Consider the following 20,347-nt stretch of genomic DNA (forward strand, 5'->3'; position numbering starts at 1 on the left):
TTAGTGTAAATGTGTGATGTTAATAAAGTTAAATACTAGACAACATCAACAAAACTGATATTCAGTTATCGATGTATGCCTTTATTTTGAATCTTTTAACCGGAAACTGCAGGTGTGCCCCTCTCAGGTGGCTTTACGCTAGCTTGAAAAAGGGCACTGATGCTACTACCGTCGCAAAAAGCTAACTAAATATGTCAATCAAGTTAAAAGTGAACATTTAGGGGTTTAATGTTTAGTTTTCTATCATTAGTTCCATTTATCGTCACATCACATGTCCAAAAGTAACGCATAAGCAAGTTCGTGAACGCTTTTAATGTACTATTGAGTTGTGTTAAACTCCGTGACTTCCCCTCATGTTCATGGAGTTTAAAGGTCTCGTGTCACCGTGTGGTCGTTTTTAGTTTGAACACCTGCAGCCGTATGTTCCTCTGTCACCCAATAGTAAAGCGGGGTAGGTTCACAGGAAGGGGCGGCTGGAAGGAGGAGTCGTTCCTGCGGTAAAAGTATTCATATTCCCCGCTGCATTTCCTCGCCTTTCCCCACACCTTCCAAATCTAAACCAGCAGACTCATCAATCCGGCACGGTGAACTCATCTAAAAAGAAAAAATGTACCGATATTTCGGGGAGCTACTCACCCGGGGAGCCGGCAGCGTCCTGGCCTCGGGTGCCACTGCTGACTCGGTTCTGCCCGTGTCCGCCTCCCTGCTGCGCTACCGCGGCTACAGCCAGGCCGTAGACCAGGACGATGATCCCAACTTTTTCAACATGGTGGAGGGATTCTTTGACCGAGGCGCCGCGATCGTGGAGGACAAGCTGGTGGAGGGTTTGAAAACCCGTGAGAGCCCTGAACAGAAAATAAAGCGGGTCCGTGGGATACTGAAAATCATCAAGCCGTGCAACCACGTCCTGAGCGTCAACTTCCCCATCAAGAGAGACAACGGAGAGTGGGAGATGATAGAGGCGTACAGGGCGCAGCACAGCCAGCACAGGACACCCTGCAAGGGAGGTGAGAGAGGCTGTCTAACTCACAGCAAACTATATCAGAGAAATGTCACGACATCGTAATTAAAACGTTATTATAGAGGACGCACAAGGACACCGGAAACAAAGCTTCCTGCATTTTTATTATCAGTAATGAAAATCACAACAATTTAGACAAAATGACAATTAACTTGTGCTAAACCTTTGTCTTGTGAACTTTTACCCGAAAAAAGCTGTTTGGAGCTTATGAAGTCAATTATAATCATATACATTACATTAGGCCTATATATATATATATATATATATATATATATATATATATATATATATATATATTCCACATAACATTTTGGTTTGGTGCCCAAAGACAAAAAAAATTAGTAAATGTAAAAAAAAACCCCAGACCAATAAAAGGGGGAATGTGAAGAGAAGAAACACTTTGTTTACTCTTCTTTCCTCTTCCTGACTCAACTGTTGACTCCTGAGATTCCTCAGGTGATCCTTTGGAGAAGTCCTACATCTAGTTGGAAGCCATGGCACGAAATTGCATTATGTCAAAGTGACTGAAATGTGCAAACTGCAAAGCATGACGTGAATGCAGCTTTATACAGAAATGCATTTTGTCCCCTACAAAGACATAATCTTAATAAATAATGTAATGCAAAGGACACAAAGTCCTGGGGAAATAGTGGAAACCATTAAACCACATTATTAAAGACCTTTTCTAATTGAAGTATATGTCACAATGTGGAGATGTTTTTAAATCCACTTTGCAACCTGCTACATTTCAGAGTCGCTCTTTACAAGTTGTCCTATCGTCCTCCCTGGATATTTACAAATAAAGTTGCACAATAATACAACCTAGTTGAAATAAACATAATGATAATAATCATAATAATAATAATCATTATGTTTAAATGGTGCTCAGGTTTGACAACGAATCAAAGGAGAGACCATAAAAACCAATAAAGTTCATCAGCCATACATTCGATCAGTTCCAGGTTTCTGCTTTTTCATGCTTAGATTTTCTGTTTGATCAGTTTGAATTGAACATGTAAGGGTTTAGGGGTGTCACCCTTAACTACAGGAAAGATGCTGAACATTTCTGTGTTATTTTGGGTCCTATCAGCGTACGTCATTCAGTATAAAGGGGTGTGCACATGACTGAAGGGGAAGTATGGAGCCAATCTTCAGGTTAACTTATCTGATTTAAATTTGAACTAAACCAAACAGGAGTGATCTGATGCTAATGAATGAGGGTGGAACGCTTTATCAGACAGGAATAGTGTTGACCTATTTTTGTAGGCCAACCCGGAAGTAACTTTGCTATGGGTTTGAAGGAGAATTCGCCTGTGGGATTTTTGGATCATTGCAGAAAATAAGCTCAGATGTGTGACACCATTTGACAGTTAGCTTATTGGTTTATTAGAAACAGACACAGTGGACAAATAACGTTAGGCTCAGAAGAGAAAAGATGCTTTGTGCCTGTTTTAGCTAACTTGCTAAGCTATGCGGTCAGCTCTAGGCTTGACTCAAGGAAGAGGACGTCCCCTGCCTTGCATAGTCCCATAAGCTGAACCATTTAAACATTAAATATTATTATTTAAACAACTGGGCAATGCTCATGATTGGGCATGGCACACAAGCTCAGGTTTGATCACCCTGTAGTTGCCCACCTTTGATGAGGGTGTCTCGTGTTAAAAGACCAAAACACCCTGTGACTCAAAGATGATGTGTCCCGTGTTTCATGACTCTTAGCAGACCCTGACTCTTTCTCATGCATCTGGGACTCTTTCTTATGGGTCGAAGTCCATGACTTTATTTATTTGAATGTTTCTCATGGACCTCATGCTTAGAATTGTCTTTAGTACCACTTGAAGAACCAAGAAGACCCATTTAGAGCCAGATTCTTCAGGATTTGTTCTCACCACAAGCTTTAAACGTGTGTGAAACCTGTCACATTTCTTTTCTTTGTTTGGGGGATCCGGGGGCTTAACAACTAATTTGACTGTGTTATGAAGAAACAGAGAAGCAGCATTTTCAAAGCGGACACTGTCGAAGACCTTGTCTTTTAAAATAAACGAGCTTTTAATTTTGCATTTATTATTTGGTTAGTACAGCTTTTAGACTCATTGATCCTGTAAGGCGGTTAGCTGTAACACTGTGTGTAGCGTTACATAACACTGCTTTTGATTGTTGTACTGGGCAGGTTGTATGTTTATTAAGGTGGTGAGGTTTCCGCCCCTGACAGGAATGCTGACTGTCCTGACAGACTGTCAGACTTGTTTGAGTTTGAGCTCATTTGGAAGTGTTCATTCTGGATCAACCCCTTCCATTATTCTTCCACTCATCGATTGATTGGTTGACAGATAGCATCATGTTCAGGACCCAGGCTGTGACTCTTGACTTGTTCTGGTCTCAGACTAGAGACTTTATTCATGTTTCATTTTACACTCTGTTGTTGAATGTGCTGCCCACGTATGCTGAAGTTCACACAACTGCACACAGAGGCGCTTTTTGTCAATAGGCAATGCAGGCATCTGCTTGGGGCCCCAGCCCAGTAGGGGGCCCCAAACAACTGACACATTTAAACCCCAGCATTGCCTCAAAATGTGCACATTTTGCAATGACAGGAAGAAACCTCCCTTTTGGTACAGTCATTCTAAATGCCCTGCTAAATGTTGCATGCATAAATAATTATTTATGCTTGTTGGAGGGGCTTCTAATAAAATGTTTGCCTAGGGGCCTCAATAGACCCGAGAAGCGATCCCTGGCTGATTGTCAGAGTGATGGTGCTGCCCACAGTGAGTGTTCCATGAGCTGGTGAGCGTGTTGGATGCCTTGCACAAGAGCACCTCAACATTGCTCAGTATCTCTCCAGTTACCAGACTAATCTCTAGATTTGGTCCGCGCCAACGGATGACCCTCCGGTTCCCAACCCAAGTCCCTGCAGACTGAGCTCCTGCCGCCCCTGGTGTTGATGCTTCAGAGCCATGTTAGCCTTTTAGCATGAAATTCAGCAACAGCCAGTCTGTTCAGTTGTTTAGGTTGTCTTAGCTGCTCAGGGTTTATAACACGTCTAAGATCCGAGTGTCAACGTCAGACTGAAAGGCGAAGGGCGGGGTTTTAACTGACTCATTTTTCATCCTCTTTACTGTTCAACATATGTGAATAAACTTTTTGCACTGTTTCTTTAAATGAGCGTCTAATGATCACCACACCCAGTCTGACTCACTGCAGCTTCAAAAACCCACAATACCTCGTCTCGTGCCAATTCTCTCTCGCTCTGTCTGCTCTCTCTCGCTCTCTTTTGTCTCACTTTTACACTTCTTTTCTTTTCCTGATTACTTCAAACTTTCCTACTTTTTTTTTGTCTCCCTTGCGTTTACTTTTTTTTGCCTCCGTTTTCTTTCTTCCTTTGTTTTCTCATTTTTAAATGTTTCACATTTTTTTCTGTTTCAGCCCCTGTTTGTCTTTTTCTCTTCTGCTCCCAGTAAATAGATAGATAGGTAGATACAAGTGAAACGCATCTCCTTCCAAAACCTGTCTCAGAGTGTAAAGTCCCTTTATTCTTTACCTCAGCCTGGTTTGTCTGTTTTTTTTTCTCATCCAGCTGCAGCCATTTTGTGCAGTTGTCCTGCTGCAGGCTTTGTTTCCAGTGATGTGTGTGAACGGGTCTGCATGTGTCAGGCCCAGTGCAGATGAGTTTGCAGCTCCATGCTGAACTCTCTCCACTTTGTGCCTGTTTCCAATTTTCCATGTAAAGAAACACATTAAACAGCAGAGGGAACAAACTTTGAACACGTTTGCTAGAAAGTCAATCCACGAGAACGATTCAGTGGTTAAATCCCGATCAGGCCGATGTGTTCATGAGCAAGTGAATAATCGTTAGATTTATTTATAATAATCAATTAAAAGCTACTCTACTGTGTTGATCTTTGTATAATAATATTAGCAGTTTGAAATGCAGAGGCAATGATTTGAATGTTCGTCGTCATGACGACGGGCTGGCGACTGGAGGTTAAACGAACAGTATGAGATTTTACCTCATATAAAATCCAAACTATCCCTTTAAGGCATAATTATACACAAGTTCACCATCATTTGCAGAAACTACGACTGGTCTGACAGGTTTAACTAAGGCAGCTTATTTGAAAAGATATCTTTAACACAAAAGCAATGAAACGCATCCATCCTTTACCCATCCCTGTTCTTATTCTTTGAGGTTTGAGAAGCAAGGAGGGACGGAGCTATAAGGTGTTACGCCCTGAACCAACAGTCTCAGTTAATTTATAAGAAGGTCCAAAACAATAACAAGTGACGCAACAAATCTGTGTAGAGACGAGACTAGAAGTTGTGATGATGTGGTCCAGAAATGAATTTACAGAGATTTATCTTTTTTTAGGATGATTAGAAAGTTTGACCCTGACGGCAACAGATGGTTACAAATCATTTCTCTTCTTTTGTTTGATTTCAGGAATCCGTTACAGTACAGATGTCTGCATGGACGAGGTGAAAGCTCTGGCATCACTGATGACGTACAAATGTGCTGTTGTGGGTGAGTGCACACTACTGTTAGTCTTTCTTTGCTGTGAGGAGAATTAAGCCGGTAATCTTAAAACGTTAGAAGTTGAAATATTGAAATCAAAAAGTCAGAATGTTCTCAGAATAAGATGTTTGTGCAAGTTCTTAGTCATCCAGGTCATGGCAAACTCAAATTGAAATTTACAATATTTAAGAGTATTTAAGTAAATCTAAAGGTAAAACACTTGCAGTACGACGAAATAGACTGGTATAGTAATGACGTATTTTTGTAGGCCAACCCGAAAAAATGGTGCCGGTGGTTCCTACGAAAATTCATCTATGGGATTTTTGCATTGGATTTTGGATCATTGCAGAAAACAAGCTCTGTGTCAAACACACGTTTCTGATACGTAGCGGTTTAGATCAGCGGGATAATCTTTACAGATGAACATCATTTATATGAAGTTTGAAGAGTTAATGCAGCCGAGAGATGTAAAAAGCTAACGTTATGAACTACACCGTGGTCGGTTTGTAATGACGTCACGACCGTCATGCTTCATCGAGCTAATCAGCGGATTAATATAATATTTGCAAGAACACTGAAAAACATGACGAGAGACTGTAAGGAGGATTAGGGAGAGAGTTCCCTGCGTGATGACGTGTAATGTCTGCAACAACCACTGTAGTTTCAGTTAGCTACTCGTTAGCAACCGCTGTTTAAAATTTGCGTAAAAACTTTAAAATTCACAAGTGGGGTCTTAGCTAACATAGTTTATCTCGTCTAACAAAACATCAACATCTCTTCAGCTTGAGTTAACCACAGGCCTTATTTCAACCCATTCAAAATCCCCATTGACTTTTAGAGGTTAGAACCACGCTAAAATGCTAACTCACTTCCTGGTTTTAGGACTCAAAACTACACCAGTCTATACAGCTTCAAGTGTATTGAGAATGAAGAGGGAATAATTCAAGCATTCAGCATTCAAGTATGAGTAAAGATGATGTGCAGAACAGATCAATTAATAAAACAGATGAAAGCTTGTGAATCTCTGCTGACATACAAAGGTGCCATTGTGGACTAACACATGCAGTACTGTATTTGTACTGACGAACGTCACTTCAGATTTGCCCGGCAACCAACCATTGCACTAACTATTAAAACTGAATTAACCCAACACTGTTCAATCAATCCCCAACCTTATCCTGTCATGGACGTTAAAAACATGTTTCTCAACTATCAAGCTACCAATCCATTTAAAGAAATGATCCTTAAGATAACTCTGCTCTTGGTCGCACAGTGGAGCGGCATCTTTCTGCTTTTACAGTAATAAATGGTTTGTTCCAGATGTGCCTTTTGGTGGAGCTAAAGCTGGAGTGAAGATTAACCCGAGGAATTACTCTGTAAGTTTGAACACAATGCACATACTGAAGTCTTCACTGATTTCACTCAGTTTTCTCTCATATTTATCGAAGCTTTCGATGGAGAAATAATGTATGCTATGATGTTGTTATGTGAAACCTCAGATAAAAGGCAAGACTGACAGAAATAAAGGCAACATGTTAAATATGTAGGAGCGTATGTTGTTGTTGGGTACATGGTGGAGTGTTAACCTTGTATTAATGCAGCTTTACACAGAAGAACAGCAAGACCTTTTAACAATCACATCCAGAGGCAACAGATCACTGTACTGTGTGCTCAGAAGCTACAGACAATCAAGCGAGGACACCCATAGAGACAGGTTTAGCCTGAGGAGTGTGTATCATCAGTTGGCAGTGATATTCCTGTCAGTCATCTCTGTTAGTGTTGAGGGATTCCCAAATCCAGGAGGTCTGCATTCATGCTAGCAGCTCTGAGAAGTAAGAACTAAGATAATGTGCTGTTCGCGCTAAATGCTAATATCAGCACATGAACGAGCACACAGTGACCTCGCTAACAGGCTGATTTTCAGCAGGTGCAGTGTTTAACCCGTTTACCATCAATGTTAGCAACACTTACTAGATGTCAGTCTAAGTTGCTAGTTGCAGCCCTCAACCAAAGATGGGAGATGTTGTTTGTATGCTAACTCTTAATAACTGGACACAGTGAGGAAAATCTCCCCAATCCACCCAATCACTTTCTCATTGAAGCACCTTTTGTTCAGGCGTGTGCAGTTCACAGAAGGCTCATGGACTTTTGATAATAAGTAGAGCTAAAGTAGGATGCACATCATTTTAGTAATTTAGATTTCAGAACACAAATAATATGATTTTACTACGACCCCCCCCCCCCCATTCTGAGTGCAGAGCCATCAGCTAGCAGGGATTTCTCTCTCTCTCTCTCTCTCTCTCTCTCTCTCTTTCTCTCTCTTTCTCTTTCTCTTTCTGTTTGTCTCTCCCGGGGGATTTACACTCGGGCTAAATGCCGACCTTCGCTCCTTCTTCTATTTTTGCTGCAGAACACATCAGTGTTCACACATGCAGACCCGTGATGACCTCTGACCTGTCCATATGAAGGAATTCCAAGAATTAGACTCCATTCAAACAAACAGCAAGTGTCAAAATGAATATCTATTATTGGCTGTTAATGCACTGAATTCCATTTTCATAATGAAGGAAGCTTTACAAAATGTAAGCGTGATCATCGAGGTCTTAAACGTTGTCTCAGGTCTGCTGAATGCACTAATATCTCTTATCATCACTGCTGCAGCAGCTCATAATAGACAAGTCAATATTTATATTAGTAAAAGTTTTGGAAATGCTCCCATAGAAAGCTCATCATCCTCCTTGTCTGATCAAAGTGCGCCCTCTCAGGCGTGTTTATGCCATTGACAGACTTGAGTTGTATTTCTGCACAAATCCAAAACTTCTTACCATCTTAACACAAACCTTTCTAAGCATTCATCTTACCTTTTAGCTGTTGCTCTGCTGCGGCCACAGTCTGTTGATTGTGCTTCAATGTTTTCTTTTGTTCAAACTAACTAAAAGAATCAGCAGTAATAGCATTTACACCAAAGATTAAACAAAGGGTTAAAGAAGTAAAATTTACAGGTGACTTCTGGTATTGTTGAACTTTAGTCCATCTCTACGTTTCTGCTGGTTATCAAGCTACAGATCATATTCATTGATTAGATACAATGTGTCAATTCATTGTTTCATGCTGCTGGGGACAGCTAGCAAAGGTTGATCTTAATTACGCTAAATACCTGTATGTGCATAATAATTGCCTTTTAAGTGTTCAGAGCTTCAATCAGGATGTTTGTTTCCTTGTGTGTTTTCAGGACATTGAGCTGGAAAAAATCACCAGGAGGTTCACCATTGAGCTTGCCAAGAAAGGCTTCATCGGTGAGTCAAAGACCTCCTGAAACTAATAGAGGACTGTATCATGAGCGCCTCTTTTAGCATAATGCCAAAGTCCTCCAGTTTGTTTTGACCTGCGTTCAAGTTATTATATATTTCAATATATATATATATATATATATATATATATATATATATATATTCAGACCAATATTTCAATTTAACGAGAACAAATGCTGACGGTCACCAAAGTTATGAAATTCACTGTTGTCGATGCATATAAAAAAATGTATGCTTTAGCCCAGAGGACATATCGTATTGCATCAGTTTGACTTTACACCTGTCTTTCCAATGCAAAAATAAGAATACTGCTTCAGAGCTTTTTAAAGTTATAACTCCCAAACAGTGAGACAGTACACCTCATTTGACATCTGTATGCTCTGTTTCACATCTCTTAGTTGTAGAAAGTAACAAGGCACATGAACACAAGTCCTGCAGTTAATTGTCCTTTTCCGGCACTGCTCTTCAGTATGTCCACTATCATGTAATTCAAAGCACTTCACCTCAGAGTCATAACTCAACTTCTAGACATCATATCATTCACATAATGCGTGCGTCATGAGTACCTTGTGTTGTTGACGTCCGTGTTGTGATTGTGTGACTCTGTAGGACCCGGCATCGATGTTCCTGCTCCAGACATGAGCACTGGGGAGAGGGAGATGTCCTGGATTGCAGACACCTTTGCCACCACGATGGGACACTATGTGAGTGTCAGCTCTTCCTGCTCACTGACATTAAAAAAAAACAACAAAAAAAAAACAGGGAATGCTGCAGCCTGTTGAAACTGAGTATGCACTAATGTAGCTCCGTTTAAATATAGAACAGATAACCTACAGTAAGTCTAAATGTTTAGAGGGTCAAGTTCAAGCATACGTTTTGAAGATTAACTATGATGGTGGTGATGTTAGTATAAAGATTATACTGCAACAATTTAGTTATAACAAATATAATATAGAGAACTCATGTGGAATATAAAACATGAGTTTTTAAATATCATTTTTCCAACATTAAGTTCTGTTTTGACAATATGGTCACATGATTTTGCAGACAAGACTTCTGTTCAGGTTGTCTCCATTTGAAAAGCAGGACAAAGTAACTGAGCTGCATGTTATTGGAGATGTTGATGTGAACTATGAGAGGAAAACTAAACGCACAATCGAGAGCTTCATGTGTAATCTGAAATGTTTGTAAACAGTTGGTTTCAAATTTCCATCTCTAATTAAGACCAGCACACGCCCTTATATGAGCCAGAGTCCTCAACCCGGACAGGTTTTGGCACATGGCACTGCAGACTGTAGGACATTTAAGTTACACCAAGCTCACCGAGCTTGAAACTCTTTCAAACGCCACAAATGATGTTAACATTTCTTCATGTGGCTTTCAAATGAAGGCAGACTTTGTCATGCACATCTCAATCAAAAAGAAGAAAATCTCTGCCCCATTAACAAAGGCAGGTGACTCCCGTGCTGCGAGTCGTTGTCCTGGTAACACAGGAAGAGCTTTCTTGTCAGAGTGGATGCTTTGCTCCTGTTTGACCTGCCATTTCCTGTGTTTGGTGCCAGTGTTTTGATGCATAGCTACATTTACAGCATAGCAACAGCTGTGTAATGATGCAACAGTCAAATCATAGCGAGGATATACTCGCCACAAGGTTTCCACATAAGTCGTGGACGTAAACCTCCACTGTTAGTTGGACAAAACAAGTAACTGTGACTCACATGACTTTGGGCTCCACGTCTTTGTGACTGCATGTCTCACTACTATTTCTATAGATTCAATATAGAAATACTAACCAGCAGATGAATCCAGAATTAAGATGGTCATTAGCTGCAAACGTGTAGAAACTCGATGAGTTTCACCTCCAACAGATTCATTATACTCTCAAAAGGAAGAACGAGTGATAATAATGTAAAAATAAAATCTCTGAATTAGAACTTCTGAGTGGAGAGTGTTGTGATTCATAGCTTGTATCTTGACAGAGACGCACACACACACACACACACACACACACACACACACACACACACACACACACATATGTGTGTGTCTGTATATATAGGTTGTATATATGTATGTGTGTGTAGGTATATAAAACCAGTGAGAGATCATCAAATTGAGTTGCGAACTGTTTAATTAAAGTTGATCCTTTGTTCTTTGACTTTTGGACGGTGGCTGTGTTTTCGGTTCAGCAGCTGGTCTCGTAGTTTGTTCTGATGTGACTTTAAGGCTGAAGAGTTTGCTTGACACTTTAAATCACAGCTGTTGTTGTTGTTGTTGTTGTTGGTGGTTGTCGGCAGAGGGACCCCCCCAGCCTACTAAGTTGGGGACCAGTGTCTCAGGTAAAAGCTCTTCTCTTTAAATCTACTGGGATCTGCAGGTCTGGGCGCAGGATCCTTCTGGTCTTTCCACGGGTCTGAAGTGGATGGGAGTCCCTGGGTTTGTCTGTGGGAAACACTGGATATTAGGGCTTGACTTGCTACTTGCTTTCTGCTGGTAACCCTGGGATGTAGGAAGTAGTGTGCTGTCTGTCTTTACCTGTGACCTGGTTTTTAGGCTCTGCCTTCTTCCAAATGTGTTGTCACTTAGTCCTTCAGTAATAAAAAAAAAAAAGAAAAATTGCAAACGGATGAATTGAACTTTAAATTTACACGTCCTAAAGCTTCCCTCAGGTGCTAATAATCAGCTCATCAAAACAAACACTAAAACAACTATTTCAATGTTTTTTTTGTTTTTTTTTCAATCAGCACTGTTTTAAAAAGGACAATTTGAGTTGTAATGTTTCAGACACGGACGTTTTCAGTGTCACAGACTCTGTGCATATGAACACAAACACCTACTCACTGGATGATTTCTTGAGTTTGAGAGCCGATTCAGTGCATTACTAACAATTAGTTCTTGTAGCACTAAACATAAAGTAGAGCTGCGGCTCAAAGGATTGTCTGCAGGTAAACACTTTGAGACCAAAGTCAGTCACTCCAATGCATTTTGCGTTCTGTATATTTCAGCATGGAGTGTTTCATTTCTGTCTTTGACTGTTGTCCCCATGTTTGGTTCATAGTTTAGTCAGTTGTCCCTTTGGAACTGTTGTTGGTTTTGATTTGCTTTTATTGAAACCATTCGTCCAAATCCAGGCACAACCTCAACAGTCAGAGGATTATGACTTTTTTTTTCTTTTTCTTTTTCTTTTTTTTAAACACATCCAGCCCACACGCAGGCTTTTATAATCTGTCTCGAATCATATCAGTCACACAGATGTTTCTGTCAGATGGTCAGCTAAAGTTATCTCTCTGCTCCTCGACCCAAGAAGCAGCTCTACTGATTCTGAACACAACAGCTGTATTCACCCTTTTTACTGGTTTTAATCTCTGGGCCTTTTTGTCTTTGGGAGGAGGAGGAGGAGACTTCTGTGGATGATTTGGCAACAAGTGAAAACCTCGTGACCCACAAACACTGAAGAGTCTGACACTCTCTCATTTACATCTTTTGCATGCTGTTGCTTTGCCATTGCTCTGTGAACAGAGATGCAGAGTGACGAATTGAATCAAAAACAGCAGACATTTAAGAGATAGATAAAGATAAATAAGATATATAGATATATAATATAGATAAAGCCATATTTCATTTTAATTAATCCACTTGATGTTAGGATGATCAAGTCTGGATCAGAGTGCGTTTCTAGCATCTGCGTCCTAACATCAAAATGAACCCAACAAATGTGTTTTTAAATGATCCTCTTGTGGTGGTTTAACGTAGGCCGCATGATGGGAAATCGTTCGTTTTGATTTCTCATCAGTGTGTCCTGTTTATCACTGTCATCATTCTTTGCTTTTGGAATTGAGAACAGAATTGCTTCATTTTCTTTGGGAAAGGGAAGTTTTAAAGTCCTTTTACAAAGCAAACAAAAACAAACTTCAAATGTCAATCCAATAAACTGAGGTTAAAATGAGAATCCCTTTTCCCATCTTCTTTGTCTGTCACATTTCTGTTTGATGCAGTCTTCTTAACGATGAGCCCACATTTTCACAAGTTTCTGGCATTTAATTAAATTAAATGAAACATTCAGTCAGCACTTAATGACGTTAGTTAGTTAGTTAGTTAGTTAGTTAGTTTACATGAATAGCTGAGAAGGAACAGATTCCAGTTCTGGTCTAAGTTCCCTTTTAGAGAGTCCAGGGAGATGTCTTCAGGTGACTTGTATTCTCTGATCCACAGTCCAGACTATCAAGACAACATTTGGTTAAGAATAAAAAAAGTTTCAGGCTGATCTGAGTCTTTCTAAGAAGCTGTAAACATCCCCTGTGTCCACTTCTCCCTCTCCTGATCTATTTCTGTTTCCTTCAGGACATCAATGCTCACGCCTGCGTCACCGGGAAACCCATCAGTCAGGGAGGAATCCACGGTCGCATCTCCGCCACCGGTCGAGGAGTTTTCCACGGCATCGAGAACTTCGTCAACGAGGCGGCATACATGAGCCAGCTGGGGATGTGCCCCGGCTTCCAGGACAAGACCTTCATCATCCAGGTACGCGACTCCCTCTTCATCACTTTAAAACAGATGAGACAGTTTGGGTTTTACACATTTTTCATGTGATTAAACTAATGAAAAACAGTTTCATTAGTTTAATTCATTAGTTTTTGTTGATTAATTTCTCAATCCACATGTTGGCTATTATCATATAATCGTTTTGGGTTTTGTTTTCCACAGACCACAAGCCTCATCCAAAGTAAAACCAAGAAGAATAGATGAGTCTTGATCTTTAGGCCCAGACATTTCTGAATATAGTTATGAGTTTATGAAAGTCTTTTCTCCTGGGTTAACTCTTATGGGGTGCACATGTGCTTCTCTAAGAAGCCAACATGGAGCCGACCCATTAAACAACCACCTGTATATGTATCAAGTCAAACGAAACAGATTGAAGTCACATGGTGACAGCTGATTGGAACGATGAACGCTGTACCATCAGTCTGAAAGTTAAAAAGTTGCTAAAAAGGAATCGATCCACATGAAAGAAATAAAATAGTCCAAAACTCGTCGCCTACTCTTCTCAAACATGTTGGTAAACAGTTAGTGTCGTTTCATCTTCTGTGACCGCAGATACTGAGCAGGGTTCAGATTTATCGCAATCACCATGAACACAAACCTCCCTCTGCAATCCTGCCCCTTCATTATGTCGAACCTTCTGTCCTCATGTGATCCCATTGAGCCTGAAATCCTCTGCCATGAGTCACTGCTGACTCATCAAAGACCACAAGTTTCCTCCAGTTTCAGCCCTGGCATTAAAGTCAATACAGACCACAACACAGGGAACTTACAATTTTAATCACAACACACAACATTCTTTTCATTTTGCACCAGACTTACTTATTACGACCCTCTAAGTTTAATGTGTTACAAGACCTAAAGGAAAATAGGAACATATAAGACATCAAAAACAACTAACAGTGAAAGATTGTTCAAATTTGATAAATGTTGCAGGTAATTAAAGAAAACCCAGAGTCGTTCATCAAACCGGGGCATTCAACTTGTTTTTTTTTTTGTTGGTATGTTTGTTGAACAAAACCACGTTTAAAGACGTCCCATTCCACTTTATATCCATACCAATCAGTAAAAAATTATTGAAGTATTGCAAAATGTGAGGAACAAAAAAAAAAAAGTCACAACAATGAATCCAGAAGTAGTCGAGATATTCACAAGTAAAACAAATCTAAATCTCTTCGTGGGACAAAGGTCAGTGGTTAACATCTCGTTTTCCCTCGTCTGCAGGGTTTCGGTAATGTGGGTCTGCACTCCATGCGTTACCTTCATCGTTTTGGAGCGAAGTGCGTCGGAGTCGGAGAAATGGACGGAAGCATTTGGAACCCCAAAGGCATCGACCCCAAAGAGCTGGAGGAATACAAACTGGTCAGTACTGATGATAGATAACTGAACGGCCTCACTAATGTATTATTGAATTAAAGATGTCCGCCTTACGTTGACCAGCAACACACAGATGTTAATGCCTGTACTCCACCTGCTGGTTAAAGAGAGTCTCTACAGAAGGTCCTTTTCATAACAAGGTTTAAATTATTTCGATATGATCATACTCTATTGATCATATTCATATTTTTTCCCATCAGAAATAAAAATGTGTTTTTATGCATAAATGTTGATGGTTATTGATTACAAATATTTACTGGTAATTTGTCATCAAAGTAAAAAGTGAGAAAGGTTTTTTTGCTGTGATAAAATAAAATCAGCCTTTTTAGTGTTTAAATATACCTCACTCATCAGGAATCATTAAGAGAAAAGAGGAAAACGGCAGCACAGCACCTGACTAAGATTGAGCATTTAAAGTCGTTCTCCACTTTGTCTTGTACGTGTTTTATATTTTGTATACACCTGTACTTAGTTTGACACTTTATTTTTCCCTCAAGTTTTCATTTGTTTGATGTGTTTGATGTAACTGCTTGAAAATAGCTGAACTTACATTTTCACGTCGGTGATTGTGAATGTTTTGTGTCTCCAGAACCACGGCACCATCGTGGGTTTCCCCAATGCAACGCCATACGAGGGGAACATCCTGGAAGCAGACTGTGACATCCTGATCCCCGCCGCCAGCGAGAAACAGTTGACCAAGAGCAACGCACACAAGATCAAGGCCAAGGTACCCCCCCCCACACACACACACACACACACACACACACACACACACCACCACCAAAGAACTTCTCAGTATATTTGATATTCTGTATAAATGAGGGACTTCAACCTGTTGACTGAAGTGAAGGTAAACCGGCTGACAGTCTTTTTTCCCAGCATGCCTCAGTAAATGACCTAGTGTCTGTGTAACTTTCAGATCATTGCAGAGGGAGCTAACGGTCCGACCACACCTGAAGCCGACCGAATCTTCCTGGAGAGAAACATCATGGTGATCCCGGTGAGTGAATGTAATCGCTGTTTCTTATTGGATGTTGAGATGAAGCAAAGCAGCAACCAAATCGGATGCAGTTTGAGCTTTTACACCGTTTTCACTGAGCTTATAATATGAATCAGTTTTCTTGTCTCTTTTTCATCATCTCATCTCCTCTTCTCCTTGCCTTGTCTCCTTATCTTCTTTTCCTTCTCTCTTATTTTCTCATCTTCTCACCTTGTCTCCTCTCCTTTTTTCCTCTCCCTTCTTCCTTTCCTGTATTCCTCCTTTGTATTTTTCTCCTTTCCTTCACTCTACCTCTCCTCTTGTCTCTTGTCTTTTTCTCTTTTCCTCTCTTCTCTGTATCTACCCTCCTCAAATGTTCTCCCTGTCACCTTGTCTTATCCCCTTTCTACACCTTGTCCTCTTGTCTCCTTTCCTTTCCTTGTCTCCTTCTCTTCCTTCCTGCTCATCTTCCTGTTTCCCTCTCTTCTTCTCTCCTTGTCTCCATCCTTCCTCTTTTTACATCATCCTCCTCTCCGTGTTCCTTCCACACTTGTTCCCTCTCCTTGTCTCCTCGTTACAGGACATGTATCTGAACGCAGGTGGTGTGACGGTGTCGTACTTTGAGTGGTTGAAGAATCTGAATCATGTCAGTTATGGTCGACTCACCTTCAAATACGAGCGAGACTCAAACTACCACCTGCTCAGTGAGTCACACCTTTTCATCTTTCTGTCACATAAACATGATATGAAGGGACTGCTTGTGCAGTTTCCATGGTGACACCAGCCAAACTAATTCACTGGACATGTTGCTGCATTATTAATGAACTAAGAGACCTGAGTATTTTAGATTGATCTTCAGCTGCAGCACATTTAGAAAATTATGACTACAGGTTAACCACGTGTTACTTACTATAAACTGTCAATTGTTAATTTTAACATAGAGAAATATTTCATGTTTTAATGTTTGATGAAAGCTTATAAAAATGAAGTTACATCCTACAGCACTAAATCTGCTGTAGGAGGCTTGTATTGTGATGCAGGTTTGGAAAAGCAGCTAAAAGCTACCTTCTTAACTGCCGAGTTAATCATCAGTTATTCAGCCTATTGTTTTGTTAATGTTTCTGTTTCTCTCTGAGAATGTCAGAATGTCTAAATGTGCCTCAGCGAAGCGAGTCATCTTCATGTCTTCATCTGGCACCTCCATGACTGAGTCCTTGTTTTAGTTTGTCTCTATTCTATCTAAACCAAACATTTTAGAACATGGACCCCTTTCAGATGAGAAATTTTTCAAAGGACCCCCCTCGTTATCGTAACGTTGATAAGCACATATTAATACAATGTATTCATGTACGATGGAATACTTTGTCACGGTAGAATTAGGCTACATTCATAATTTTCAAATAATTCCTTTTATAAACTTTGATAAAATGTTGGCTTCCAGGTGTTTGTTATTTAGATTTTTTTTTGTGACTTTGAAGCGACAAACATGTCAGATCATATCAGAGTTGATATATTGGCACAAAACTAAAGTGAGCGAGAGTATTGGACAAAAGTTTGTGGTGCGAGTCAACATTTTTTGTAAATGATTTAAATTATTCATTATTCAAAGTGGGGTCCACGGACCATAGCTTTGAGAACCACTGCTCTAAACTCTCCTTTGTCTCTGTCTCTCCCTTCAGTGTCAGTTCAGGAGAGTTTGGAGAGAAAGTTTGGGAAACACGGCGGCGCCATTCCCGTCGTCCCCACCTCTGATTTCCAGGACAGGATCTCTGTGAGTCATTTTTTCAAAAAGTTGTCTTGTTGTTCTCTTTTGTCTTTATCTTCATTTTTCATCTTTTCCTTTTGCTTATTCTCGTGTTTCTTCTTAGACTACTCCTTCTGCTCCTGAATATTCTCATCTTCTCTTTCTCTCTCAGTTTCTCCTTCTGTTGCTAGCTTCATTTGTGATCTCTTTTGCTGTGTCACTTACTTCTTCTGCGGTCTTTATAAACATGTGGTATGTTCACAGGGAGCTTCTGAGAAAGACATCGTTCACTCAGGTCTGGCCTACACCATGGAGCGCTCTGCCAGGGTAACACACACACACACGCACACACACACACACGCACACACACACGCACACATGTAATTTTTACATGTAACAAAAACTTCTTTTCTTCTAAACTAAAACTTTGAAAACAAAAACCATAGAATTGTGTATGTCTCTTAAAAATGAGCCCCTCTGTCCTCTCTCTCTGTCATGCAGCAAATCATGCGAACAGCCAACAAGTATAACCTTGGGCTTGACCTGCGGACGGCGGCGTACGTCAACGCCATTGAGAAGGTGTTCCAGGTTTACTACGAGGCCGGCCTTACCTTCACATAGAGTCAAGCCCAGTCACCTGTCTGCCTGTTACCTTTCCGCTACATATCAGTCTGTCTGTTACCAGTCTGTCTGTTACCTCTGTTTGTCACCAATCCCCGCTGCAGGATTTCATTCTTCACACAGCGTTTACGATTTATTGCACAGCAGCAGTGTGAAGAAAACGTTTGAAACTGCCCTTGTGTGTTTTGTTGTGTTCATCCATTCTCCTCAACATGTCTGTTTACGTTCTTTTCCTTCCTACTTCTTCTTCTTAAGTATATTTGAAATTAAAGAAATGCACAAAAACATCTTAGCTTTAATGCAACTGATGCTCCTCTGAACCGCTGCTCTGCTGCTTCATACCAAATATCTAGATGTCTTAGAAATGCTTAATAAGCCTTAACAGCACAGATGAAGTCTTGTCACCTCTTGCCTGTATAGCACACCGTGTGGCCAAAACTATGTGGACATTTTCCTCACTCCCTTTGTGTGGGTGGGAAGTTAGAATGATGAGTACAATCAGTGATCAGCTGATTGTTCAATATGTTTTTGGCCAATCTTCACTTTGTAGTCTGTTACTGCATTTGGACTGATTTTTTTTCAAAAATCAGAGGAGGTCTTCAGTCTTTGTCTTAAGGGAAGTGAAAGACAAAATCACCCTGTGACGAGAGGCAGGACGTATAGGTTGATTTGTTTTAAATGTTCTGATATTTTAAAAGGCTGGGTCGGTCAGTTCAACACGTTTAAGTCTATGGGACTTCATGTTGGACATGTTCGAATGGCCTCTGATTTGGTTGTGCTTTTGATTTGAGTTAATATTGATTCATCTGCTCTGTGTTATTTAAACTGTTTAAGTTTATAATAACAATGTTGTGTTCTACTTGAAGAACTGTCCCAAACCCAGCAAGATGAACAGGTTTTTACAAATATATTTTAGAGAGACAGAAAACATGAACTAAATAACAAATGGACAGATTGTACTTTTGTTAATTACTTCATGTCTTTTGATTTATAAAGTCATCGTTTGACTTTTTTATGTCTGACAAGGACAGGGACCTCAATCATGTCACCTTATCTTCATATTGACTGTCATGTATTGTTCAATGTTTGATTGTCTTGTTTATTAGAGGCTGTCATCAATTGTCCTCGTACTTTTGGCCACAGAGTGTTCCCATGTTCTTGTCTAATGTATTTTCTTTTGATATAATGCAGTGCACATGTGCCTCAGGACTTAAGCTTTAATATTCACTGCCTTTAAACTCAGAGATACTTCATTAAAGAAAAACAAAATCCTCTTTGTGATATTTGAACTCTCTGATCTTTGCTTGAAACAGTCACATCTTTGAATGAATATCTGACATGCTATGATTCTTTCAGGTGTTTGCTTTCTCAACTATATATTTGACTTGAAACCTAAAAAAGAAAAATCCCTGACAGATCAACGTTTTACCTTTTCAGGTCAAGACACAGCTGCAGCTCATCCTTATGCTCATACTTATCTATGCAATAGACCAAAGTTATTCCAAAAGTTGCTAACTTGTTTAAAAACAAAACCGTCTCTTCATTTATTGTTACACATAAAAACAAAAGTCACAAGAAAACTCTTTTCTGCAGGACGGCTAGCAGGACACATTTACGAAAATTGTTTTCTGTGTTTTCTGCATAAAAACTGGTCAACTGACGTCTAAATCAAAGCTTCTGAAGACACATTTCATTAAAGTCTGAGCGGATGTCTTAGTGTCTTATCCAGTGTCATCTGAAACTTTTTTTCTTCTAATCACTAGTTCTGTCTCTCATGGGTGGGAGGGAGGAGATCAGTGATTACATGCTTTATGTGGGGATTAAAAAAAACAGAGTACAAAATGAACATTATTTTCTGTCGGCTGTCAGGTATGATTTGAACTGCTTTTGGATTCAGTGTAAGGGAGGTTCCACAATTGTGTTCAACTGAGACAATAAAATAAAGAACATAAAAATTCTCTGGAATGTTTGTGTTATTTTTTGTCCAAGTATTTACTGGCACCAATTGAATCAATTTAAAACAAGATTATTGTTCTTCTCTTTTCGGCCAGTAAATTTACAGAATTGAGTAAAAAAAAAGGATTGGATACTCCGCAGAGGAACTTTTGGTTTTTCATTGAATTGAAATGTTTTTTAAATCTGCTTTAGTAAAAAATCTAGTTTTTTCCCCTTGTTTTAGCATACTCCTCTTAAACATTTAGATATAAAAAATCACAGATTGAACTGTACTTGTTGGTTGAAATTG

At 39.9% G+C, this 20,347-nt stretch overlaps 1 protein-coding gene across 1 annotated transcript; it reads left to right on the forward strand.

The window, feature by feature from the left end:
* The first annotated feature begins 321 nt into the window (after window positions 1-321).
* Window positions 322-20,059, forward strand: glud1a (glutamate dehydrogenase 1a). The gene is made up of 13 exons (XM_079362156.1): window positions 322-1,007; window positions 5,460-5,540; window positions 6,852-6,907; window positions 8,764-8,827; window positions 9,452-9,546; window positions 13,184-13,363; window positions 14,606-14,743; window positions 15,348-15,485; window positions 15,678-15,758; window positions 16,318-16,441; window positions 17,417-17,508; window positions 17,746-17,808; window positions 17,983-20,059. Exons 1-13 carry the CDS (start codon window positions 608-610, stop codon window positions 18,100-18,102), a joined length of 1,632 nt encoding a protein of 543 aa, XP_079218282.1. The 5' UTR covers window positions 322-607; the 3' UTR covers window positions 18,103-20,059.
* Window positions 20,060-20,347: the final 288 nt, after the last annotated feature.

This window comes from Symphodus melops, assembly GCF_947650265.1.
Source record: "Symphodus melops genome assembly, chromosome: 15".
Classification (NCBI taxonomy): Eukaryota; Metazoa; Chordata; class Actinopteri; order Labriformes; family Labridae; genus Symphodus; species Symphodus melops.